Raw genomic sequence first — 26,853 nt, 5'->3', positions numbered from 1 at the left:
AATGAACCACACATTGGTAAGACTTTATCGGTACGCCAACAAGCAAAAACAAATTGTGCATTCCCAGCAAGAACACAAGAGGGTTGAAGCAACAGAGCACCACCCTTCCTCTGGCCCACCAAGGATAGTCTTGATGACTTTGCAACTTCCAGAGCAAACTATTCCAGTCTAGCAGCACCCAGCCTTTGGTGGGCACCCACTGAGAAGAGATGGTCTCAAGCTTAGGAAGCAGTTCTGTGTCTCCTCAGTCGGAACCGAACCTCCTCAGCTGAGATTATGTAGAATCCTTCTCTTGGTGGAGTTCTGTGATTTCCCAGTTGGAGCCTAAGTTCCTTGGCTGGGGGCACATAGAATAATACACTAGTGGCAGAAGCAAGGCCCTTTTATAGCCCTCAGTTTTCAATTCAGGTTATTGTGTCTTACAGGATTGGTTGGAGATGGCTGCTCTCTTTTTGGCCACAAGTTTAATTCAACTGCATAGTTCTCCTCTGAGCTATAGAGTCAGAGGGGCTGAGGCAATCCACATTTATAGACAATAAGTCTCCGATCAGTCTGGGAAGAGAAGGATTATCTTTTCTTGATTTAACAAACAATAGGATCCATACGTCTGGCCTAATTAAGAATAGTTCACCCCCCCCACACACAAGTTTGTGCATAAAATATTTCAAACATTCTTAACAGGAAAATGTGTTTCTGCTTGAGATTTTTTTTTTAATCTTTATTATATTCATAATATAGGACAAAACATGTACACGAAGCAAATAAAGTGTCATTTTTAATAGATATGAGAAAATAAGAACACAACTTTCATAATTACACCATTTAGAGGCCTGATTATAGCTCAGGCATAAAAAAAAGCCTTATACAGCCCAGGCCCAAATATTCTTTATGAGTTACAAGACAATAACACTACATTCACACCGACACTCCTCTCCCTCCAAACCTCAAGAAAAAGTGTGCAGAGCAGATTAAATAATCCTGTTGATGGGCTACCTGGTTGATCCTGCCAGTAGCAAACGCTTGTCTCAAAGATTAAGCCATGCATGAGTAACACGGATGGCAAATTAGATCTAGTTAATAGTTGATTGGGGAACATGTCTCAGAAACAACCATAGTCTTGGTCTGAAGCCAAAGCAACCAGATCTCAAATTTTTCGACATTGTATTTGTTAACCAAATTCACCCAGTAGGATAATGGTGAAGAATTAGTCGATTTCGACACCATGATAACTGGCACAGAAAAGAAGTACTTAAAAGAAGTCTTGTGTGCCTAAGAAAACATACTTGTAGAGCAAGGAACCTAGGAATGTGCAGTAAGTGTCCATTACAAGTCGATTTAGAGTAGGACCTCTCCTCTACATGGAAAACAAAAGTCCAAGTCAAAGATTCCCATTCTTTGCAATTTAATTGGGTGTCTTATATTTTACAGTATGTAAGAAACAGTATTGTATTATACATCTCTGGAACTTATCCTTTAGGGCGGGAAAGAATCCACTATTTTCCCAATATCACTGCACTCAAGACGAGCAAGAGCCTTCCTCCGATTGACCAGGCCACTATCGAAAGGGTTGGTAGTAGATGTAGATAGCAGACTATGTATACTGTATAACTTAAGGATTCAGGGTGCTTTCACACTGCATTGCTCTCCCTGTTCAGCGGTCCTCTCGGGGCTTCCATCCGAACCCCCCGCAAAATGGGTTTCGGAAGTATGTACCGACGAGGCAACAGACTATAATGGTGCAGACAGAGTCACCTTGTGCGCTGTTGTGCATCATTTTTGGGAGTATAGTTACTGGAGACGGCACCCAGACGCAGTCTACTATGTCTGGGTGTCCGCCTCAAATAGGCATATACTCCCGAAATTGGTGCACGACAGAGCACATGGTGACCATTATAGTCAGTGGCTCCATCGGCGCATAGGTCCACAACTCAATTTGAGGAGGACTTTGGACGGAAGACCTAACTGGACCAATGAACGGGGAGAGGAATGCAGTGTGAAAGCACCCTTAGTCAGATCTGTTGATTTTAGCAATAATTCCAACCTAGAAGGGTCTCAATTAATTAAAGCGAGCCAAGCGGCATGACGGTGCCGAAGACATAGAAAGAAAGTAGAATAAGGCAGTTCATATTGATATATTAAGATATCAAAAGGCAGGGAAAGAGGAAGATTTAACACACAGTCGGACTAAGTACTTCAGACCTTTCCTTGCCCAAACGTCAAGAGAAGTGTTGTTAACTATATGAGGTACATGGGGATTCTGTCACAGGGGTCTATAGGTGTCAATTTCCTCAAGTTTCTGATTTACATGGCAAAAAGCTTTTGGTTATACCACAGTTTGCATATGGTACATTAAAGTGTCTTGTGCTCTGCGTGAGTTTTTTGATGGTTATTAAGACTCGATCTCTTGACAAAACATTTCTCACATTCTGGGCATGAAAATGGCTTCTTCCCTGAATGAGTTCTTTGATGTCTAATAAGATCTGAATTCTGGCTAAAGCTTTTTCCACACTCTGAACATGAAAATGGCTTCACCCCTGTGTGAATATTTTGATGTGAAATAAGAGAAGATTTATAGATAAAACGTTTTCCACATTCTGAACAGGAGAATGGCTTCACCCCAGTGTGAGCCCACTGATGTCTAACAAGATTTGACTTAGCAGGATAACATTTCCCACATTCTGAACATGAATACGGTTTTGCACCGGTGTGAATTCTCTGATGTGTAACAAGACATGATTTCTGGTTGAAACATTTTCCACATTCTAAACATGAAAAAGGTTTTGCACCTGTGTGAATTCTCTGATGTCTATGAAGAATCGCTTTCTCGCTAAAACATTTCCCACATTCTTCACAAGAAAATGGTTTCTCCCCTATGTGACTTTTCTTATGCTTAATAAGATTTCCTTTCAGATTAAAACATTTTCCACATTCTGAACATGAAAACGGCTTCACCCCTGTGTGAATATTTTGATGTTTAATAAGAGATGACTTGTCTGTAAAAAGCGTCCCACATTCTGAACATGAAAATGGCTTCACTCCTGTGTGAACCCACTGATGTCTAACAAGATTTGATTTATTATTAAAAGGTTTCCCACATTCTGAACATGAATATGGCATTGCACCTGAATGAATTCTTAGATGTGTTGCAAGACCCCATTTCTGTTTAAAACATTTTCCACATTCTGAACATGAATACGGCTTCTCCCCTGTGTGACTTATCTGATGTCTAAAAAGAACAGATTTGTCGCTAAAACATTTCCCACATTCTTCACAAGCAAATGGCTTCTCCATTGTGTGTGTTTTCTTATGTTTAATAAGTTTTGATTTCCAGTCAAAACATTTTCCACATTCCAAACATGAAAACGGCTTATCCACTGTGTGACCTCTTTGGTTTATGACATCTGTTCTGTGACATGTATTTTTCTTAACATTCTGTGATGAATCAAAAGATAGGATCTGTTCAAAAGGATCAGATGATAGTTCTTTGTTGTGAAGGGCTAGATTTGGAAATAGGATATGTTCTTCATATGTATCGTGTGTGATACCAAGATCATCTGCTTTATAATCTAAAGAGATCATCCGATATTCCTCTGAGCTCTCGTAACAGCCATCTGCCAAGAGTAAAACTTTTTTTTAGTATTTATCACATTTTTACTGATATTTTATAATCTTTATATCTAAAAAAATATCCATATAAAATACGAGGCATGCAGAAAAATTTGCTTTTTAACTAAGCCAATAATATGAAATAGATCACAATGTAACAAGCACCAGAAAATATGCAATCCCTCAATTGTTAAGTGGTTTCTCCCCACGCCAGAAGTGCCAATATATGCGAACAATAACTTCTGTTTGAGCACATCGCAGGACTGCAGATGGGAAAAGCATTTGATTTTGGGAGGGACAAATTTTGCTGAAATTGTTTTTGGAAATTACTTCTCCAGAATGTTTAAGCTGCCAGTAACATGGACCAGAGTTAAGGTTTGTGGGTTTTTTTTTGCAAGATGTGTTCAAGCTTTATTGGCAGCATTTTGTAGTACATAATTTTTGGTTGCTTTCAATACCGACTTTTGGGAAGCAAATTGATCTATAAAAAAAAATCATTAAATTCAGGAATCATTTTTATTCTGTTCACTGCACTGTAAAATTTATGGTCAGTATGATTATAGCAACATGAGATATAGTATTGTTTTATGTCTTGCTACATTTGTGTAGAAGGGAAGTGATGGTACATAATAAATATATACATATAAATCTATATCCCATCCACCCACCTCATGTGCTGGAGTAATAGACAAAGAAGTAATGTGTCGAAAACCAGTTTTTCCACTTTACCATCTTAGACCTCAGATTGGATAAGAAGGAGGTGTAACAAGGGAAGAGCAGATGGTACAGGGCTCCTCGACTAACCCGAAGCCTGGGGACCCTGAGCTGTCCCTTATCCCAATGGTAGACTTAATGGTAGTCAGGGTCGAGCCTCCAACGTGGCCCTGTCTCCTGTCCTGGCCCTAACAACTAAGTCCCCACCACCCAGGGGATTTACCCGGGCGGAGCTCCCAAAACCCCCAACACAGAACAACGGATGGGGGTAAACAAAAACTCATACACACCTAAAACCTGCACCAGGGGATAACCAAGGTGTATGGGTAAGGGTACAAAGAAAAGGAGGTAGTGGAAACAACTTACAAACACAGCAGATAGCAGCAGTAGTAACAATACATCCTCTCTGCTCCCAGGTTAGCTCCTAACTGAATAGAATAACCAGCAACAAGTCCAGGAAGCAGATGGCTTAAATCCTGGACAGAAGTTGTTTAACTGCTGACAGCTGAGCCAGTCTGCTGCGACACCAAAGTAGGCATTAATCCTTAATGTGCCTAAAAACCCCCCAAAAAAACTACGCTATATGGTAAAATAAGAGCTAGCCCTGAGCCTGTCCCTATACATGTGACAGGATGGAGGAGTGTTCCCGAAAACATGGCACTGGATATGCACCAGTTATATCATAGCCTTCAGCCAATGATAGGGGTCAATTAATCTTAGCACATGCCCCAGCATGAACAACACATGGACAGAGTATAAACCCCCTGTACTTTATCTGGAACTAATTTTCTCCATATAGGGATAGTGTTAGTGTTGGGTGGCGCGTGTGCGTGTGTGTGTGTGTGTGTGTGTGTGTGTGTGTGTGTGTGTGTGTGTGTGTGTTTAAGTAACGTGGGTGGATAATATTTGGTAATTGTTGGTTTAATGGTGTTTTGCTCTGTTGAAATCTCTGGTCATCCTCTGTGAATTGATTGGGGAGGAGTGATATGGACAGATAACATTGATACACGGTGCAGTGTTGTGTTAATCATGGAATCATAGAATGGTAGAGTTCGAAGTGACCACAAGGGTAGTGTTGAGCGGACCCGGATCTGAAAAATCCAGATCCGCACGGTTCGAGGTTCCGATCCGAGTCTGACCACTACCCGGGATTCGGGGTGCACAATCCGGTCTCTGTCGCTCTCTCTCGCGCGCGCTCTCTCTCTCGCTGTCTCTCTCACTCTCATCTTCGCCGGCAACCTGATCCGGATCCGTCGGACCCAGATTATAGCAGATCCGCTCAACTCTACTCAAGGGCCATCAGGTCCAACCCCCTGTGAGTGCAAACTTTCCTAAATCATCCCAGCTATATGTTTATCCAGCTTCCTCTTAAAGATTTCCATTGATGGAGAGCTCACTACCTCCCGTGGTCGCCTGTTCCACTCTCTGACTGGCCTCACTGCCTTCCGTGGCTGCCTGTTCCACTCTCTGACTGCTCTCACTGTCTGAATGGTTTTCCTAATGTCTAATCTGAATCTCCTTCCCTTCAGCTTGCATCCCATTGTTTCTTGTACTTCCTTGTGCTAATGAGAATAGGGTAGTTCCCTCTTCACTGTGACTTCCTTTCACATATTTGTAGACCGCTATTAAGTCTCCTCTCAGCCTTCTCTTTAGTTCTTTTAGGCTGTCTTTATATGACATGGTTTACAGACCTTCCACCATCTTGGTTGCTCTTCTCTGGACTTGCTCCAATATATCGATGTCTTTCTTGAATTGGGGCACCCAGAACTGTACACAGTATTCCAAGTGGGGTCTGACCAGGGCAGAGTATAGGGGAATAATTACCTTTCTTGATCTAGATTCAATGCTTGTCTTGATACATCCCAGAAGCATTTACATAGACAAACTAGCCATAAAAGGTCTCTCAGGTTCATGTGTCCCAACATGTGCCGACAGGTCAAGATGATGAAAATAGTGAGCTGACCTAAGATTTTGGAATTCCAGCAGGCCTGTAGTAACTCTATGTATACAGGGGTTCATGTATAGGGTTATTTTGCTCTAAGTTTGATTGTTCTTTTATGTAATCAGTTATTTTGCATTTAGTTTTACTTTTATTTTCTAGATTTACTGTTATTTTTTAATTTAATAATGTTAGATATGAGAGGCTCAGACAAGTGTAAGAAACGTTTAATTTCAGATTTTAAATGCTTAGTATGTTGGTTGTTTTCGATCAGACTCCCTCTGAAATGAATGAGGTTTTACTTTTGTTTTAACTCCAGGTTTTTCAGTAGGGTTCAGGAGTAGCAAAGATGGGAAGGATAATGATGCAAATTGCTTTGTCACCTCTACCGTTAGCGACATCGCAGCGTGTGACAGCTAGGAGCGACCTTCAACGATCGCAAAAACGACCAAAATCGTTAATCGTTGACACGCCGCTCCTTTTCATAATATCGTTGCTGCTGCAGGTGCGATGTTGTTCGTCGTTCCTGCGGCAGCATACATCGCTATGTGTGACACCGCAGGAATGACGAACATCTCCTTACCTGCGTCCACCGGCAATTAGGAAGGAAAGAGGTGGGCAGGATCTTCCACCCGCTCATCTCCGCCCCTCCGCTTCTATTGGACGGCTGCCGTGTGACGTCGCTGTGACGCCGCACGAACCGCCCCCTTAGAAAGGAGGCGGATCGCCGGCCAGAGCGACGTCGCAGGGAAGGAAAGTCCGTGTGACGGGTGTAAGCGATGTTGTGCGCCACGGGCAGCAATTTGCCCGTGTCGCACAACCAACGGGGGCGGGTATGCTCGCTAGCGATATCGCAGCGTGTAAAGTGCCCTTTAGACTTTAGAGTTTGGAAGGATAACATACATTATTTAGAACTTTATGCAATAAACAAATAAGAACAGTGAATCTAAAGTTTGTTTGTTTTTGTAAGACAAAGGTACAACTCACCTGGGCGGTCATCTGTAGGAATATCCTCTTTACTCCGCTCATCACCCCTCACATATGTCTCTGTAGTATTAATATGGGGCAGATCTTCCCCCTGAAACAAATATTGTAAAAGTCACAGACAGATGGAGAAGTCCCATCTATGATCAGCTCTAATCCTGCCATCTCCACCGCTCTCATTACACAAGTATAACACATATAATACTGGAGGATAAAACAAGACTGAGCACAAGACCTTCACAGCCATCTACACATCATAGGGAGATTTCATGGCACCTTCTCTCCATCTACCTGATGATCCTGAGGAACATCGGGATCTTCTTGTTTACAGTCCTGTGGGAGAAGAGGACGGGGACATCTCTCTGGTGTTGTCCTCTTACTGGATAGAACTGGAGGAGACACATCCTGAGGAACATCGGGGTCTTCTTGTTTACAGTCCTGTGGGAGAAGAGGACGGGGACATCTCTCTGGTGTTGTCCTCTTACTGGATAGACCTGGAGGAGACACATACAGGGACTGAATTCATTCCTTACATACAGATAATTATAGGCCGTGTGTATTTAGTCCTGTCTATTACCTGGTGATGTGAGGGGCTGGGGATCCTCCATCATGACGTCCTTGTACAGATCTTTGTGTCCTTCTAAATACTCCCACTCCTCCATGGAGAAATAGACGGTGACGTCCTGACACCTTATAGGAACCTGACACATACAATGATACCGTCACCCCCCGATCCCTTCATAGCGTTACTGTATAATGTCCCAGCATTCCCAGCAGTGTCACCTCTCCAGTCAGCAGCTCAATCATCTTGTAGGCGAGTTCTAGGATCTTCTGGTCATTGATGTCCTCATGTATCGGGGGGTGAGGTGGAGGCCCCGTGATTGGGCTCAGGGGTCTTCCCCATCCCTCAGACACAGGGGCCTGACAGCGCTCACTAGAGGTCTTCTTCACTACTGTGTAATCCTGGTTATGGAGAGACACAGTAATAAATCTCACTCCAGACATTTCCAGAGTCCTCACCTCTCCAGTTCTGTCCATCTGTTATTCCCATAGATAAGAATGATGTAATGTGACGTCATCAGAATCTCTCACCTCTCCAGTAAGCCGGAAGAGGATCTCTAGGGTGAGGTGGAATATCCTCTCAATAATCTTGTCCCGGTCCATCTTTCACTGGTCAGGAAAATTATATAGATCAATTATTAGTATGTTATATTGTAGGAACTTATATGGAAAGAAGATGAGCCGATCATATGAAACACCATGTAAAAAATACTTTATATTAGCATAGTATCTTTAGTAATTGTATGCGGTAGAGTATTTAATAATCTATAGATTACACCCACAAACTTTATTTGCCTTTTATGTGATATACCAGCAGTAGGTAGCAAGTATAAGTGAAGTGTATGGAAAATGATACATGGTTTTCTAAATATCTTAAAGCACCACTCAACCGTTTTGGTTTTTTTTTTTACTGCACCACTGAAGTGGTGCTTTAAATCTAAGTCCGCTAATGCCTGTCTTATACTCACCTTCCAGTGACGCTCCAGTTGGTGATTTGTGACCTGCCGACAGCGAGTGTTTACGTCAGAGGTTACAAATCAATACATGTCTAAGAGTCTCAATCTGGCCTCTACATTGGGAGCTTGTGACTTAAGGCCGCTTTACACGCTGCGACATCGGTAGCATTTGCTGATGATGTCGAGCGCGATAGCATCCGCCCCCATCGTATGGCCGATATGTGGTGATCGCTGCCGTAGCGAACATTATCACTATGGCAGCGTCACACGCACATAACTGCTCTGCGACGTCGCTGTGACCGGCGAACCACCTTCTTTCTAAGGGGGCGGTTCGTTCAGCGTCACAGCGACGTCACTGAACCGCCGCCCAATAGAAAAGGAGGGGCAGAGATGAGCGGCCGAAACATCCCGCCCACCTCCTTCCTTCCTCATTGCGGGCGGCCGCAGGTAAGGTGAGGTTCCTCGTTCCTGCGGTGTCACACGTAGCGATGTGTGCTGCCGGAGGACCGACGGACAACATCATACCTGCAGCAGCAACGATAATTGGGAAGAGGGGGTGATGTCACAGATTATCGATTTTGAACGTTTTTGCGACGATTAAAAAAATCGCTCATAGGTGTCACACACAACGACATCGCTAAAGCGGCCGGATGTCACAAATTCCGTGACCCCAACGACATCGCTTTAGCGATGTCGTAGCGTGTAAAGCGGCCTTTAGACTTAACATGAAAAAAAATGTTGGAGTGGAGTGGTGCTTTAAAAATATCAATCTGAAAATTGTGATGTGCATTTTTATTCAGCCTCTTGTAGTCCAATACCCTTAAAAAAAATAATTCTGAGTGACCAGTTGCCTCCAGAAGTCACTACAATTAGTAAATTGAGCCCACCTGTGTGCTATTTCTTCTCAGTTTAACCACAGCTGTTCTGTAAAGACCTCAGAGGTTTGTGGAGAACATTAGGGATCAAACAACATCATGAAACCCAAGGAACACAGCAGACAGGTCAGGGATAAAGGTGTGGAGAAGAGCAGAGTAGGGTGTGTGATGGGGTATGCGACAGAGCAAACAGGGACACCAGGCCGACGAACAATTCAACAAGTTTTATTGAGGTTGGGAGCATAGAACAGCTAATATCAATATTTAGAGTCCATAATGAGTCCTCAAAGTTCCGGGGGCGCCACTTGGCAATGCGACGCCAGAGAACATGTAGAAGTAATACTTGGAAGAAGTCAATGGATCCAACAGATGAGAGACACAACCCAATCCCACGTGACAGCTTCCATAAATCCACACCGGGTGCCAGGGTGTTGCCTCAGTGAAGATTCCAGCTGCTCGAACCTCAGCCCACACCCAACTCAACTCAACTGACAGATCCACCATCAGTCTATTCCCCAGTGCCACAGGATGAGGTTACGGAAAAAAAAAAATAGCCCAAGCTCTGAACAGCTTTTGGAGCGCTCAAGAGAAGGCAGCATTGCTGGAGAGGAGGTTTCCTGTGGAAGCAGCTAGAGGCTCCAGACAGACTGTAACCACAGCACCAACTATGAGGGAATTCTCCAGAGTGTCCCGCAAGGACTTTAAGCCATTTAATGAAGCTGCAGGTGACATTGAGGGCTTCTTCCAGGACTTTGAGCATCAGTGCCGATTAATGGAAGTCCCAGAAAGAGAGCGAGTCAGACACCTGGTGGGCCTCTTGGAGGGTGGAGCTGCCGACGCCTATAGAGCTATGGACCCTCAGTGGAATTGTGAGTATGGGGAGATAAAACAGACAATTCTAGAACATTGTGCCGTGACCCCAGATACTTATAGGACTCAGTTCCGTACGTTAGCCTGTGATGGGGAAGTGTCTTTCAAGATGTATGCCCACAGACTGAAACAAGTATGCCATCGCTAGCTGGAGAGAGAGGGGGCCTTAGCTTGGGAGACGTTCATCCAGGTCATCCTAAAAGAACAGTTTTATGCCAAGTGCCCTACTGAGATCCGGGAATGGGTGCGCAAGAGGAGACCAGAGACAGTGGAACAAGCTGCTGCTCTAGCTGATGAGGTGCTCACTATCAAGCCTCAGTGGAAGAAGCTGTTAGCAGAGGGAGCACAAATGACCAGCACCCCAACACCAGAGGTTCCTTGTCCTTCAGTGCCCAATGTTCCTCAACCTCCTAGATCACCACCTCATGTGGATACCCGTGTGTATGTGCCTCGAGTTGTTTCTACCACATTTTCTGGAATGCGATGAGGAGAGAAAGTAGAAGAGCGAAGATGTTATAGCTGTGGGCATCCCGGACATCTGCGGGCCACATGCCCATCTATCCCGTGGAGTCATCCTCCAAAATCGACAACCCTGCACATCCATATCAGTCACTAAGGTCTCCTACCTACTTCTCCAGAAGGCAAACTGGAAGGAGTGAGACGCAGCGCAGATGTTATCAATGTGGGCAGCCTGGTCATCTGCAAGCTCACTGTCCAGGTGTTCGGAGGCAGAACAGCTGCAGACCACCTTTGCCTGTCCATTATTTACAGACACCCTCAGTAGGAGAAGAGCTGGATTCAGGCCCTGATGATTTGCCAAGTGACTCTGATATGTTGACTTCCTTACCAGGAGTCTATGGGGTGCGAGCCACAGCCACCCGTTCTTATGATCTTCGGCATAAACATCTACAGGAGGTCGTGCTAGATGGCAAAAAGTTGTTGGCTTTCCTGACACTGGGGCTTTTCTCACCATCGCAGATCCCCGAGTAATTCAACCAGAAGCAATTCAAAAAGGGACCAGGAATTGCCATTGAATTGGCTGGAGGCACTCAGCGATATATTCCAAGAGCGAGTGTAACCCTGGATTATGGCTTTGGGGAAAAACAATGCATAATCGGTGTGATGAGCGGCCTTCCTGCAGACATACTCCTAGGCAATGATGTGGGAGATATACAATGCCAATTTGTGGGTGCAGGAAGCAGTGTTTAAGTGACGGAGGATACAAACTGGAGCCGAACATTCAACCCTACATCTTCACCATACACTAGAGAACCTGGAGACAACACCCAAAATGCAGATGGATTGTCCAGACAGGAGGAGCCCTGAGTCAGGTCCACCATGTTTACGTGTACTTGACAAGCGACCTGTTGAGGTCACTAGTCCGTACACAAATTGAGGGGGAAGGGGTTGGAACAGCGTGTCGCTCCCCCACCTGTGCTCATGGTGTCTGTCTGTCCTTGACTGTCCTGTATGTACTACTGGTGGGGGGTTGTTTGTTCTTCTCAGCATGGGACTCATCCAATACACAAAATGGTAAACAAGACAGAGCCAGGATGTCTAAAGTCCATTCATTTATCAAATGTCCAGGCGGAGTTGGACTCTTCTCCCCACCTAAGGGGCTGATCCCAGGAGAGAAGAACAATGAGACCCATGTTAGGTCAGTTAGTTGGATCTCGGCTGGAGAAGGACTAGGATTTATAGCTGAGGCTGGATCCTAGGGCCTGTGTATGGACTGTCACAGACTGGAGATCAGTGGCCACGTGGGATTGGGTTTTGTTGTTCACCCTGTTGGACTCAAGGAACTCATATAAGGACCATTGCCATATTTTCCCTGGCATCGGCATACCGGGCGGTGCCCCTGGATCTTTTGTTTTGTTGTGGACTCCTTGCAGACTTTAAGGATTTATATTTATGTTTGGTGCTTTATCTTTGTGGTTCCAATAAAGCCCTTTGGATTGTTCCTTGGCTTGGCGTCCCTTACTGCTCTGTCGCATACCCCGTCACACTGAGCACCCGAGCATGGTAGTGCTCGCTCAACACTAGTTACGAGTACTGAGCACCCGAGCATGGTAGTGCCCGCTCATCACTAGTTACGAGTATAGAGCACCCGAGCATGGTAGTGCCCGCTCATCACTAGTTACCAGTACTGAGCACCCGAGCATGGTAGTGCCCGCTCATCACTAGTTACGAGTACTGAGCACCCGAGCATGGTAGTGCCCGCTCATCACTAGTTACGAGTGCAGAGCACCTGAGCATGGTAGTGCCCGCTCATCACTAGTTACGAGTATAGAGCACCCGAGCATGGTAGTGCCCGCTCATCACTAGTTACCAGTACTGAGCACCCGAGCATGGTAGTGCCCGCTCATCACTAGTTACGAGTACTGAGCACCCGAGCATGGTAGTGCTCGCTCATCACTAGTTACGAGTGCAGAGCACCTGAGCATGGTAGTGCTCGCTCATCACTAGTTACGAGTATAGAGCACCCGAGCATGGTAGTGCCCGCTCATCACTAGTTACGAGTACAGAGCACCCGAGCATGGTAGTGCCCGCTCATCACTAGTTACGAGTACTGAGCACCCGAGCATGGTAGTGCTCGCTCATCACTAGTTACGAGTACCGAGCACCCGAACATGGTAGTGCCCGCTCATCACTAGTTACCAGTACTGAGCACCCAAACATGGTAGTGCCCGCTCATCACTAGTTACGAGTACAGAGCACCTGTGCATGGTAGTGCCCACTCATCACTAGTTACGAGTACAGAGCACTCGAGCATGGTAGTGCCCGCTCATCACTAGTTACCAGTACAGAGCACCCGAGCATGGTAGTGCCCGCTCATCACTAGTTACGAGTACCCGAGCATGGTAGTGCCCGCTCATCACTAGTTACGAGTACTGAGCACCCGAGCATGGTAGTGCCCGCTCATCACTAGTTACGAGTACTGAGCACTGAAGCATGGTAGTGCCCACTCATCACTAGTTACCAGTACAGAGCACCCGAGCATGGTAGTGCCCGCTCATCACTAGTCACGAGTACTGAACACCCGAGCATGGTAGTGCCCGCTCATCACTAGTTACGAGTACTGAGCACCCGAGCATGGTAGTGCCCGCTCATCACTAGTTACCAGTACAAAGCACCCGAGCATGGTAGTGCTCGCTCATCACTAGTTACCAGTACTGAGCACCCGAGCATGGTAGTGCCCGCTCATGACTAGTTACGAGTACTGAGCACCCGAGCATGGTAGTGCCCGCTCATCACTAGTTACCAGTACTGAGCACCCGAGCATGGTAGTGCCCGCTCATCACTAGTTACCAGTACTGAGCACCCGAGCATGGTAGTGCCCGCTCATCACTAGTTACCAGTACTGAGCACCCGAGCATGGCAGTGCCCGCTCATCACTAGTTGCCAGTACTGAGCACCCGAGCATGGCAGTGCCCGCTCATCACTAGTTGCCAGTACTGAGCACCCGAGCATGGTAGTGCCCGCTCATCAATAGTTACCAGTACTGAGCACCCGAGCATGGTAGTGCCCGCTCATCACTAGTTACCAGTACAGAGCACCCGAGCATGGTAGTGCCCGCTCATCACTAGTTACCAGTACTGAGCACCTGAGCATGGTAGTGCTCGCTCATCACTAGTTACCAGTACTGAGCACCCGAGCATGGTAGTGCCCGCTCATCACTAGTTACCAGTACTGAGCACCCGAGCATGGTAGTGCCCGCTCATCACTAGTTACCAGTACAGAGCACCCGAGCATGGTAGTGCTCGCTCATCACTAGTTACGAGTACCGAGCACCCGAACATGGTAGTGCCCGCTCATCACTAGTTACGAGTACAGAGCACCTGTGCATGGTAGTGCTCACTCATCACTAGTTACCAGTACAGAGCACCCGAGGATGGTAGTGCCCGCTCATCAGTAGTTACCAGTACAGAGCACCCGAGCATGGTAGTGCCCGCTCATCACTAGTTACCAGTACAGAGCACCCGAGCATGGTAGTGCCCGCTCATCACTAGTTACGAGTACAGAGCACCTGAGCATGGTAGTGCCCGCTCATCACTAGTTACCAGTACAGAGCACCCGAACATGGTAGTGCCCGCTCATCACTAGTTACGAGTACAGAGCACCTGAGCATGGTAGTGCTCGCTCATCACTAGTTACCAGTACCGAGCACCCAAGCATGGTAGTGCCCGCTCATCACTAGTTACGAGTACTGAGCACCCGAGCATGGTAGTGCCTGCTCATCACTAGTTACGAGTACTGAGCACCCAAGCATGGTAGTGCCCGCTCATCACTAGTTACGAGTACCGAGCACCCAAGCATGGTAGTGCCCGCTCATCACTAGTTACAAGAATCGAGCACCCAAGCATGGTAGTGCCCGCTCACCACTAGTTACCAGTACTGAGCACCCGAGCATGGTAGTGCCCACTCATCACTAGTTACGAGTACAGAGCACCCGAGCATGGTAGTGCTCGCTCATCACTAGTTACGAGTACTGAGCACCCAAGCATGGTAGTGCCCACTCATCACTAGTTACCAGTACAGAGCACCCGAGCATGGTAGTGCCCGCTCATCACTAGTTATGAGTACTGAGCACCCGAGCATGGTAGTGCCCGCTCATCACTAGTTACAAGTATCGAGCACCCGAGCATGGTAGTGCCCGCTCATCACTAGTTACGAGTAATGAGCACCCGAGCATGGTAGTGCTCGCTCATCACTAGTTACGAGTACTGAGCATTCGAGCATGGTAGTGCCCGCTCATCACTAGTTACGAGTACTGAGCACCCGAGCATGGTAGTGCCCGCTCATCACTAGTTACGAGTATAGAGCACCCGAGCATGGTAGTGCCCGCTCATCACTAGTTACGAGTACAGAGCACCTGTGCATGGTAGTGCCCACTCATCACTAGTTACGAATACTGAGCACCTGAGCATGGTAGTGCCCGCTCATCACTAGTTACGAGTACAGAGCACCCGAGCATGGTAGTGCCCGCTCATCACTAGTTACCAGTACAGAGCACCCGAGCATGGTAGTGCCTGCTCATCACTAGTTACCAGTACTGAGCACCCGAGCATGGTAGTGCCCGCTCATCACTAGTTACGAGCACCCGAGCATGGTAGTGCCCGCTCATCACTAGTTACGAGCACCCGAGCATGGTAGTGCTCGCTCATCACTAGTTACGAGCACCCGAGCATGGTAGTGCCCGCTCATCACTAGTTACGAGTACTGAGCACTGAAGCATGGTAGTGCCCACTCATCACTAGTTACGAGTACTGAGCACCCGAGCATGGTAGTGCCCGCTCATCACTAGTTACGAGTACTGAGCACCCGAGCATGGTAGTGCCCGCTCATCACTAGTTACCAGTACAGAGCACCCGAGCATGGTAGTGCCCGCTCATCACTAGTTACCAGTACAGAGCACCCGAGCATGGTAGTGCCCGCTCATCACTAGTTACCAGTACAGAGCACCCGAGCATGGTAGTGCCCGCTCATCACTAGTTACCAGTACTGAGCACCCGAGCATGGTAGTGCCCGCTCATCACTAGTTACCAGTACAGAGCACCCGAGCATGGTAGTGCCCGCTCATCACTAGTTACCAGTACTGAGCACCCGAGCATGGTAGTGCCCGCTCATCACTAGTTACCAGTACAGAGCACCCGAGCATGGTAGTGCCCGCTCATCACTAGTTACCAGTACAGAGCACCCGAGCATGGTAGTGCCCGCTCATCACTAGTTACCAGTACTGAGCACCCGAGCATGGTAGTGCCTGCTCATCACTAGTTACCAGTACTGAGCACCCGAGCATGGTAGTGCCCGCTGATCACTAGTTACCAGTACTGAGCACCCGAGCATGGTAGTGCCCGCTCATCACTAGTTACCAGTACTGAGCACCCGAGCATGGTAGTGCCCGCTCATCACTAGTTACGAGTACAGAGCACCCGAGCATGGTAGTGCCCGCTCATCACTAGTTACCAGTACAGAGCACCCGAGCATGGTAGTGCCCGCTCATCACTAGTTAACAGTACTGAGCACCCGAGCATGGTAGTGCCCGCTCATCACTAACAATGATCTAATAAGTATGAATAAGGTATAGACAGACTTAGGCCATGTCCACACGATGAGTATCTACAGCAGATTCCTCCTCACCACACACGAGTACTGGCAAGAAAAGCGACGTGTAAACTATGCAATAATGAATATCTATATATATAATTGCCTTATTCTGTCTGTCTGTCTGTCTGTCTGTCTTGCTCCAAAATTGTGTCCTTACGGTGACACAAAGCTGATTGGCCGCTGGGCTCGCCATGGCCCCGCCCCCCCGCACGGATTGGCAGCTCGCCCAGGCTCTCCACCCCCCCCCCCCCCCCACAGATTGGCCTCTCGCCCCGGCACCCTGCAGGCATTGGCAACTCGGCCACGCCCCGCCCCCCTCACGCAATGCACCCTAGCTCTGGCCCTGCCCCCCCCACGCATTCCCCGAACCGACACGGTCAGGGAGCCATGACTACCAGGTGAGTACTGTACCCCCGGGAGCCCACATCAGCGTACGCCGCCAAACCAGCCGACACATACCCTCGCATTGCTGGGGCTGGCCGGCGTATGCTGGTGTGGGCTCCCATGCGAGCGGGGGACGAGATACGCTGGTAACCATGGTAGCATAGTTACCAGCGCATCAAGGTCCTGCAGCGGCGGAAAATACACACATGCACACACATAACAGCACACACACACACACATACACACACACATCAGATCACACTCGCTCTCACACACACCTCACACACACCTCACACACACACACACATCACATCGCATCCACATACTCACAACATCCTGGGATATCGCTTGCTTCTCGTCGGCGATATTGTGCTGTGAGCTTCCAGGACCTGCCGGAGGATCACATGGCCAGAAGCATGTGTTGTGAGTATGAGCGCGTATGTGCAATATCGTCAATGTGTGTGTGCGTGAGTGTATGCGATCAGGTGTGTGTGAGTGTATGCGATCGGGTGTGTGTGAGTGTATGCGATCGGGTGTGTGTGAGTGTATGCGATCGGGTGTGTGTGAGTGTATGCGATCGGGTGTGTGTGAGTGTATGCGATCGGGTGTGTGTGAGTGTATGCGATCGGGTGTGTGTGAGTGTATGCGATCGGGTGTGTGTGAGTATGCGATCGGGTGTGTGTGAGTGTATGCGATCGGGTGTGTGTGGGTGTGTGTGAGTGTATGCGATCGGATCTGTGAGTGTCGGCAGAGGAGCACGACGTGCTGGAGGAGGCTGGGAGGAGAGAGGCTGTTCCTGGGGAAGGCTGGGATGGGGAGGCTGAGAGAAGGGAGGCTGATGCTGGGGGAGGCTGAGGCTGGGGTAGGCTGGGAGGAGAGAGGCTGATGCTGGGGACCGAAAAAGCTGATGCTGGGAGGAGACAGGCTGATGCTGGGGGAGGCTGAGGCTGGGGTAGGCTGGGAGGAGAGAGGCTGATGCTGGGAGGAGAGAGGCTGATGCTGGGGGAGGCTGAGGCTGGGGTAGGCTGGGAGGAGAGAGGCTGATGCTGGGAAGAGAGAGGCCAGGACAGCAATATTGCGCATCAGGGTCACCATATGCGAAAAAAATATATAAAATTTAACTTTTAATTAATTTATTCATAAAAAATGAGGATAATCCTCACTAGTACACAAACAATACGAAAAGGTTTGGCCCCTCCTATTTTTCAAGGGTTCAATGCAAACCATAAACAAGCTAGTACCGCTATACAAGCTGGGAGGAGAGAGGCTGATGCTGGGAGGAGAGAGGCTGATGCTAGGGACAGAAAAGGCTGATGCTGGGGACAGAAAAGGCTGATGCTGGGAGGAGAGAGGCTGATGCTAGGGACAGAGAGGCTGATGCTAGGGACAGAAAAGGCTGATGCTGGGAGGAGAGAGGCTGATGCTAGGGACAGAGAGGCTGATGCTGGGAGGAGAGAGGCTGATGCTGGGGACAGAAAAGGCTGATGCTGGGGACAGAGAGGCTGATGCTGGGAGGAGAGAGGCTGATGCTGCGGGTAGAGAGGCTGATGCTGGGAGGAGAGAGGCTGATGCTGCGGGCAGAGAGGCTGATGCTGCGGGTAGAGAGGCTGATGCTAGTGCAGCATGGGGGATGGAGCACGTTGGGGAGTGCGCAGCATGGCGGATGGAGCACGTTTGGGAGTGCACAGCATGGCGGATGGAGCACGTTTGGGAGTGCGCAGCATGGCGGATGGACCGCGTTTGGGAGTGCGCAGCATGGCGGATGGAGCACGTTTGGGAGTGCGCAGCATGGCGGATGGAGCACGTTTGGGAGTGCGCAGCATGGCGGATGGAGCACGTTTGGGAGTGCGCAGCATGGCGGATGGACCACGTTTGGGAGTGCGCAGCATGGCGGATGGAGCACGTTTGGGAGTGCACAGCATGGCGGATGGAGCACGTTTGGGAGTGCGCAGCATGGCAGATGGAGCACGTTGGGGAGTGCGCAGCATGGGGAATGCAGCATGATGGGGAGTGCGGAGTATGGCGGATGGCGCACGTTTGGGAGTGCCCAGCATGGCGGATGGACCACGTTTGGGAGTGCGCAGCATGGCGGATGGAGCACGTTTGGGAGTGCGCAGCATGGCAGATGGAGCACGTTTGGGAGTGCGCAGCATGGCGGATAGAGCACGTTTGGGAGTGCGCAGCATGGGAGATGGAGCACGATGGGGGGTGCGCAGCATAGGGGATGGAGCACGATGGGGAGTGCGCTGCATGGGGGATGGAGCACGATGGGGAGTGCGGAGTATGGAGGATGGAGCACGTTTGGGAGTGCGCAGCATAGCGGATGGAGCACGTTTGGGAGTGCGCAGCATGGTGGATGGAGCACGTTTGGGAGTGCGCAGCATGGCGGATGGAGCACGTTTGGGAGTGCACAGCATGGCGGATGGAGCACGATGGGAGGTGCACACCTCCCCCACTGCACAACACACACACACACACACACTGGGAACCACAAACAACTGCCCTACACAGACACACACACACACACAGACAACGCTGCACACACACAACACCCAACACACAAACACCGCGGCACACACAAATATATGCACATACCGCACAACACACACATTGCACAAAACATACCTCCCCCCAAAATACACCACACACACACAAACCGCGCAACACACACACACAACGCGACAGACACACAGCGCTCCACAAACAACGCAACACACGCAACACACATACAACACCGCTCTCACCCCCCGCCACACCCAGACAACACCCAGAACATGTACAGCCCCTACACAAACACTTGGTAACTACAGACAACATCTATATATATATATATATAACAAAAATCATACATGAACTACACAATACGTAAATTCTAGAATACCCGATGCGTAGAATCCGGCCACCTTCTAGTATTTATATAATTGCACAGATGAAAAGGCAATAATAATACAGATACAATATGGAATCGCACATGCAAATAAAGACTATTGTGAATCTGAGAACTAACGGGGACAGTTATAATTATGTGTGTGTACATCGCTGTGGAGTATGGAGGCGCTATACAAGGAAGCGATAAATAATCCTAATAGAGAATAATGGGGAAATTGTACCTACCTCCACCTGCAGAGCCGCACACTACAGGACCTGTGATGATGTCACATGGAGGGGAGGAGTCAGGGGTCACATGATCAGCTCCTCAGTGTATGCAGGGCTCTGCTGTGCTGGGTGTCATGGTGCTCGATGAGGGGAGGTTTACAGTGTGGATGTAGCAGTACCGCATGTGTACGAGGTGTACGGAGCACAGCCGTGTGTGTACGAGGTGTACGGAGCAGAGCCGTGTGTGTACGAGGTGTACGGAGCAGAGCCGTGTGTGTACGAGGTGTACGGAGCAGAGCCGTGTGTGTACGAGGTGTACAGAGCAGAGCCGTGTGTGTACGAGGTGTACGGAGCGGAGCCGTGTGTGTACGAGGTGTACGGAGCGGAGCCGTGTGTATACGAGGTGTACGGAGCGGAGCCGTGTGTGTACGAGGTGTACGGAGCGGAGCCGTGTGTGTACGAGGTGTACAGAGCGGAGCCATGTGTACGAGGTGTGCGGAGCCGCGCGTGTACGAGGTGTACGGAGCGGAGCCGCGCGTGTACGAGGTGTACGGAGCGGAGCCGCGCATGTACGAGGTGTACGGAGCGGAGCCGCGCGTGTACGAGGTGTATGGAGCGGAGCCGCGCGTGTACGAGGTGTACGGAGCGGAGCCGCGCGTGTACGAGGTGTATGGAGCGGAGCCGCGCGTGTTCGAGGTGTACGGAGCGGAGCCGCGGGTGTACGAGGTGTACGGAGCAGATCCGATATGTACAGAGCGGAGACGTGTGTGTGCTGTATATAGCTGTATACACAAAACTAAAATGTTTTTATATAAATGCACAAAGCATGGGAAACAAACAAGAAGGACTGGAGGTCATAATAGAGAAGGAAATCTAGGACGTCATCGGCCTCACAGAAACCTGGTGGAGTGACACAGAAACCTGGTGGAGAGACACAGAAACCTGTTGGAGAGACACAGAAACCTGGTGAAGAGACACTGAAACCTGGTGGAGAGACACAGAAACCTGGTGGAGAGACACAGAAACCTGGTGGAGAGACACAGAAACCTGGTGAAGAGACACCGAAACCTGGTGGAGTGACACCGAAACCTGGTGAAGTGACACAGAAACCTGGTGGAGAGACACAGAAACCTGGTGAAGTGACACAGAAACCTGGTGGAGTGACACAGAAACCTAGTGGAGATACACAGAAACCTGGTGGAGTGACACAGAAACCTGGTGGAGTGACACAGAGAGCTGGTGGAGAGACACAGAAACCTGGTGGAGAGACACAGAAACCTGGTGGAGAGACACAGAAACCTGGCAGAGTGACAAAGAAACCTGGCAGAGTGACACAGAAACCTGGCAGAGTGACAAAGAAACCTGGCGGAGTGACACAGAAACCTGGCGGAGTGACACAGAGACCTGGTGGAGTGACACAGAAACCTGGTGGAGAGACACAGAAACCTGGTGGAGAGACACAGAAACCTGGTGGAGAGACACAGAAACCTGGCGGAGAGACACAGAAACCTGGCGGAGTGACACAGAAACATGGTGGAGTGACACAGAAACATGGTGGAGTGAAACAGAAACCTGGCGGAGAGACACAGAAACCTGGTGGAGTGACACAGAAACCTGGTGGAGTGACACCGAAACCTGGTGGAGTGACACCGAAACCTGGTGGAGTGACACAGAGACCTGGTGGAGAGACAGACACCTGGTGGAGTGACACAGAGACCTGGTGGAGAGACACAGAAACCTGGCGGAGTGACACAGAGACCTGGTGGAGAGACACAGACACCTGGTGGAGTGACTCGCACGATTAGAAAATACAGGATACAACTTATTAAAAAAGAATAGAACTAACAAAAGGGGAAGAGGAGCGGCATTGTATGTCAAAAAAGATCACATCTCCACAGAAATTAAAGTTTCGGAGAACGAGAATCTATTAGAGAATATTTGGTTAAGAATTCATGGAGTAAACGATGGGAAGGACATCATAATAGGTGTTTGTTATAGATCACCGGGTCACACAGAGGATGTGGTGGAGATTTTTTCACACCAAATAACCACTTTCTCAGAAAAATATGAAATAGTGATCATGGGAGATTCCAACTTCCCAGACATTTATTGGGACACCATGACAGGTAAGAGGAAAGGCTCCATCCAATTTTTTATCCTCTATGGCAGACAACTTAATCTCCCAGCTGGTAGAAGAAAATACGATGGGAACGGCCATCTTGGACCTACACCGTGTGCAGAATTATTAGGCAAATGAGTATTTTGATCACATAATATTTTTTATACATGTCGTCCTACTCCAAGCTGTATAGGCTTGAGAGCCATCTACCAATTAAGTAAATCAGATGATGTACATCTCTGTAATGAGGAGGGGTGCGGTGTAATGACATCAACACCCTGTATAAGGTGTGCTTATTTATTAGGCAACTTCCTTTCCTTTGAGAAAATGGGTCAGAAGAGAGATTTGAGGGGCTCTGAAAAGTCTAAAGGTCCCGTTACATGCAACAACGTATCTAACGATATATCGCCGGGGTCACGGATTCCGTGACGCACATCCGACATCGTTAGCGACGTCGTTGCGTGTGACACCAACGAGCGACTGTTAATGATGGAAAATACTCACCAAATCGTCCATCATTGACACGTCGTTCATTTTCAAAAAATCGTTGATTGTTGAGGACGCAGGTTGTTCGTCGTTCCCGAGGCAGCACACATCGCTACATGTGACACCTCGGGAACGACGAACTACAGCTTACCTGCAGCCGCCGGCAATGAGGAAGGAAGGAGGTGGGCGGGATGTTACGGCCGTCATCTCTGCCACTCCGCTTTTATTGGGCGACCGCTTAGTGACGCCGCTGAGACGCCGAACGAACCGCCCCATTAGAAAGGTAAATCCGTGTCACGGCTCCTAACGATTTTGGGCGCCACGGGCAGCGATTTGCCCGTGACGCACAAACAATGGGGGTCGGGTACACTCGCTAGCGATATTGCTGCGTGTGACGGGGCCTTAAAATTGTGAGATGTCTTGCAGAGGGATGCAGCAGTCTTGAAATTGCCAAACTTTTGAAGCGTGATCACCGAACAATCAAGTTTTTCATGGCAAATAGCCAACAGGGTCGCAACAAGCATGTTGGGTAAAAAAGGCGCAAAATAACTGCCCATGAATTGAGGAAAATCAAGCGTGAAGCTGCCAAGATGCCATTTGCCACCAGTTTGGCCATATTTCAGAGCTGCAACGTTACTGGAGTATCAAAAAGCACAAGGTGTGCCATACTCAGGGACATGGCCAAGGTAAGCTGAAAAACAACCACTTCTGAACAAGAAACATAAGATAAAACGTCAAGACTGGGCCAAGAAATATCTTAAGACTGATTTTCTGATTTTTCAAAGGTTTGATGGACTGATGAAATGAGAGTGACTCTTGATGGACCAGAGGCTGGATCAGTAAAGGGCAGAGAGCTCCACTCCGACTCAGACGCCAGCAAGGTGGAGGTGGGGTACTGGTATGGGCTGGCATCATAAAAGATGAACTTGTGGGACCTTTTCGGGTTGAGGATGGAGTGAAGCTCAACTCCCAGACCTACTGCCAGTTTCTAAAAGACAACTTCTTCAAGCAGTGCTACAGGAAGAAGACGGTATCGTTCAAGAAAAACATGATTTTCATGCAGGACATTGCTCCATCACATGCATCCAACTACTCAACAGCGTGGCTGGCCAGTCTAAAAGATGAAAAAATAATGACATGACCCCCTTGTTCACCTGATCTGAACCCCATAGAGAACCTGTGGTCCCTCATAAAATGTGAGATCTGCAGGGAGGGAAAACAGTACACCTCTCGGAACAGTGTCTGGAGGCTGTCGTGGCTGCTGCACGTAATGTTGATCGTAAACAGATCAAGCAACTGACAGAATCTATGGATGGTAGGCTGTTGAGTGTCATCAGAAAGAAAGGTGGCTATATTGGTCACTCATTTTTTGGGATTTTGTTTTTGCATGTCAGAAATGTTTCTTTCTAAATTTTGTGCAGTCATATTGGTTTACCTGGTGAAAATAAGCAAGTGAGATGGGAATAGATTTGGTTTTTATTAAGTTGCCTAATAATTCTGCACAGTAATAGTTACCTGCACAAACAGATATCCAACTAAGATAGCCAAATCTAAAAAAAAAGCCACTCCAACTTCCAAAAATATTAAGCTTTGCTATTTATGAGTCTTTTGGGTTGATTGAGAACATTGTTGATTATCAATAATAAAAAAAAATCCTCTAAAATACAACTTGCCTAACAATTCTGCACACGGTGTACAAGACAAGCTTCCGGATCCTCTGACACTTCCCCGCTTGTTGAGATACAGAAGGAGCTTTCCCACCAGCATGAAGCGCAGAGACGCATGGCCAAATACATGGTGTCCTTAGACGCCTGTTTGTTCGCCCTGCAGAACCCGGCAAATTCTGCTATTCCAGACCCTGTAGAGCCGTCAGTATTCCTGTCCAGATATCGCCTGGCCTCTCCACCAATGTTTGGAGGAGATCCAAGACAATGCCGAAGTTTCCTGAACCAGTGTTCCTTGCACTTTGAGCTTTAACCTTTACAGCTGGTGACCGATTGCTCCAAAGTGGCGCTCGTCATGTCACATCTGACTGGACAGACTCATGGATGATTCCCCCTTTGGAAGAAGAATGACCTGATCATCCAAAATCTGCCCTCCTTCCCAACTACCTTTTGCAAGGTATTTGATGAACTGGGACACGTCGTCTCTACTGCCTTGTCACTCATGAGAATCCGCCAGGGAAATCTCATGGTTGAGCAGTACAGCATCAGGTTTCACACCCTCTCTTCCAAACTCGGATGGAACAACAAGGCGTTGATGGCCACCTTCTGGGAGGGATTGTCCGGAAGAATTAAGGACAAATTGGCCGGCCAGAACATGCCTTCCACCCTGGATGACCTGATTTATTTAGCAACGCGTGCTGACCTACACTTCCAGAAGAATGCCTAATAGATCACTCACGAGAGGGAGAGAACCACGCATCTGGCACCCACCTTTCAGAGACCCATGTTGCCTCATCCCACCAGGACCGCTACCCCGCATGAGCCTATGGTTGTGAACCATGTCACAGAGTCCAGGCTACGTCAGGAGACATGGCGAGTAGCAGTAGAGTGCTTCTACTGTGGAAGTGTAAAGCACTTGATTCGGGACTGTCCTTTGAAGCCAGGAATCTATCAAGCCTAGGGTCTGTGGGAGAGGCCACTCTAGGTCATGTCAAGTCCTTTTCATTTCTTCACGTCCCCGTATCTTTGTCCTGCGGTTCCACTCGGTTTTGGAGCATCCTGGACTCTGGCTCCGCCAGGAACTTCATCCACCAGTTTGTAGTGGATCGTCATCAGATTCCAGTCCGGTGCCTTTCCAATCCCATACCTATCTCCTCCGTGGATAGGAGACCCCTTTCTGAGCCTATCCGGTTTGTCACCAAGACTCTAGAGATGCGGGTGGGATCATTACACTGAGAAAATTGCTTTTCACATGCTACCAGGGATGGCTCATGCCCTGCTTCTGGGGTTACCATGGCTTCGGTCACACAAGCCGGTATTGGACTGGGATTCAGGAGATTCCAGCTCATCCTTCTCACCCGCTAGCCGTGCTGGCTAATCTCCAGGGCCTGCTATCTGCCTACTGGGCCTATGCCGACGTCTTTGACAAGGAGGCTGAGACGCTACTGCCACATAGGCCCTATAACTGCCCCATTGATCTCCTCCCTGTGTCATCCCATCCTCGAGGACATACTGTATCTATCCCCTGACGCAGGCAGAGACCCAAGCCATGTCCCAATACGTAAAGTTGAATATGGCCCGAGGCTTCATCCAAAAGTCCTCTCCGCGATAGTGGGCTTCTTCTTTATTAGAAAAAAAAGACGGGTCTTGTCACCCTTGTATAGCCTACTGGGGGCTGAATAAGATCACAGTGAAGAATAAATACCTGCTGCCTCTTATTCCCACTGACTTCGAAGCTCAAAAATCTTCTCTCAGCTTGATCTCTGAGAGCATACAATCTGGTACAGATCCGGTGAGCTGAAGAATGGAAGACGGCGTTCAACACTCGTGATGGACACTGTGAATATCAAATGATGCCCCTCGGGCTTAGTAATGCCCCCGCAGTCATCCAGGTATTCGTAAATTATATATTCTGTGTCCTTCTCTACACCTGTGTGGTAGTGTCCCTAGGCGACATCCTCATCTTTTCTCCAGATCTGGCTTCCCACTGGAGGAATTTTCGTCTGGTCCTTCAGAGGTTGAGGGAGAACCGCCTCTATGCCAAACTCGAGAAGTGCCTGTTCGAGTAGACCATTTTGCCCTTCCTAGCCTAAATATTCTCCGATATCGGTCTGAAGATGGACCCGGACAATGTGTTGTCTGTACTGAAGTGGCCCGTCCAGATGGGCTGAAGGCTATCCAGCAGTTTTTGGGATTTGCCAATTATTACAGGCAATTTATTCGGCACTTCTTATAACTGGTTCGTCTCATCTTGGCTCTGACCCGCAAAGGGGACAATCTGAAGAAACGGACCTTGAAGACAGAAGACTCTTTCTTATTGCTCAAATGGGCCTTTGCTTCTGCTCCGGCACTACAGAGACCCGACACCACCAAGCAGTTTATCCTGGAAGTGGATGCCTCTTCCTCCGGTTCTGATGCGATTCTTACACAGAAAACAACTCAGGGAAAGACAGTAACCGGTTTGTTTTTTTCCAGGGCTTTCTCTCCAGTG

General features: G+C 48.5%; 1 protein-coding gene across 1 annotated transcript in view; it reads right to left on the bottom strand.

The window, feature by feature from the left end:
- Positions 1-743: 743 nt before the first annotated feature.
- The window catches only part of LOC142313162 (uncharacterized), a 37,065-nt gene continuing 10,955 nt past the window's right edge, over positions 744-26,853 (bottom strand). The window contains 4 exon segments of the mRNA XM_075352151.1: positions 744-3,611; positions 7,247-7,337; positions 7,535-7,696; positions 8,773-8,805. Of these exon segments, the coding sequence (XP_075208266.1) occupies positions 2,302-3,611; positions 7,247-7,337; positions 7,535-7,696; positions 8,773-8,805 (1,596 nt within the window). The 3' untranslated portion in view covers positions 744-2,301.

This window comes from Anomaloglossus baeobatrachus, chromosome 5 (assembly GCF_048569485.1).
Source record: "Anomaloglossus baeobatrachus isolate aAnoBae1 chromosome 5, aAnoBae1.hap1, whole genome shotgun sequence".
Taxonomy (NCBI): Eukaryota; Metazoa; Chordata; class Amphibia; order Anura; family Aromobatidae; genus Anomaloglossus; species Anomaloglossus baeobatrachus.
This window is presented reverse-complemented; position numbering and strand designations above follow the sequence as displayed.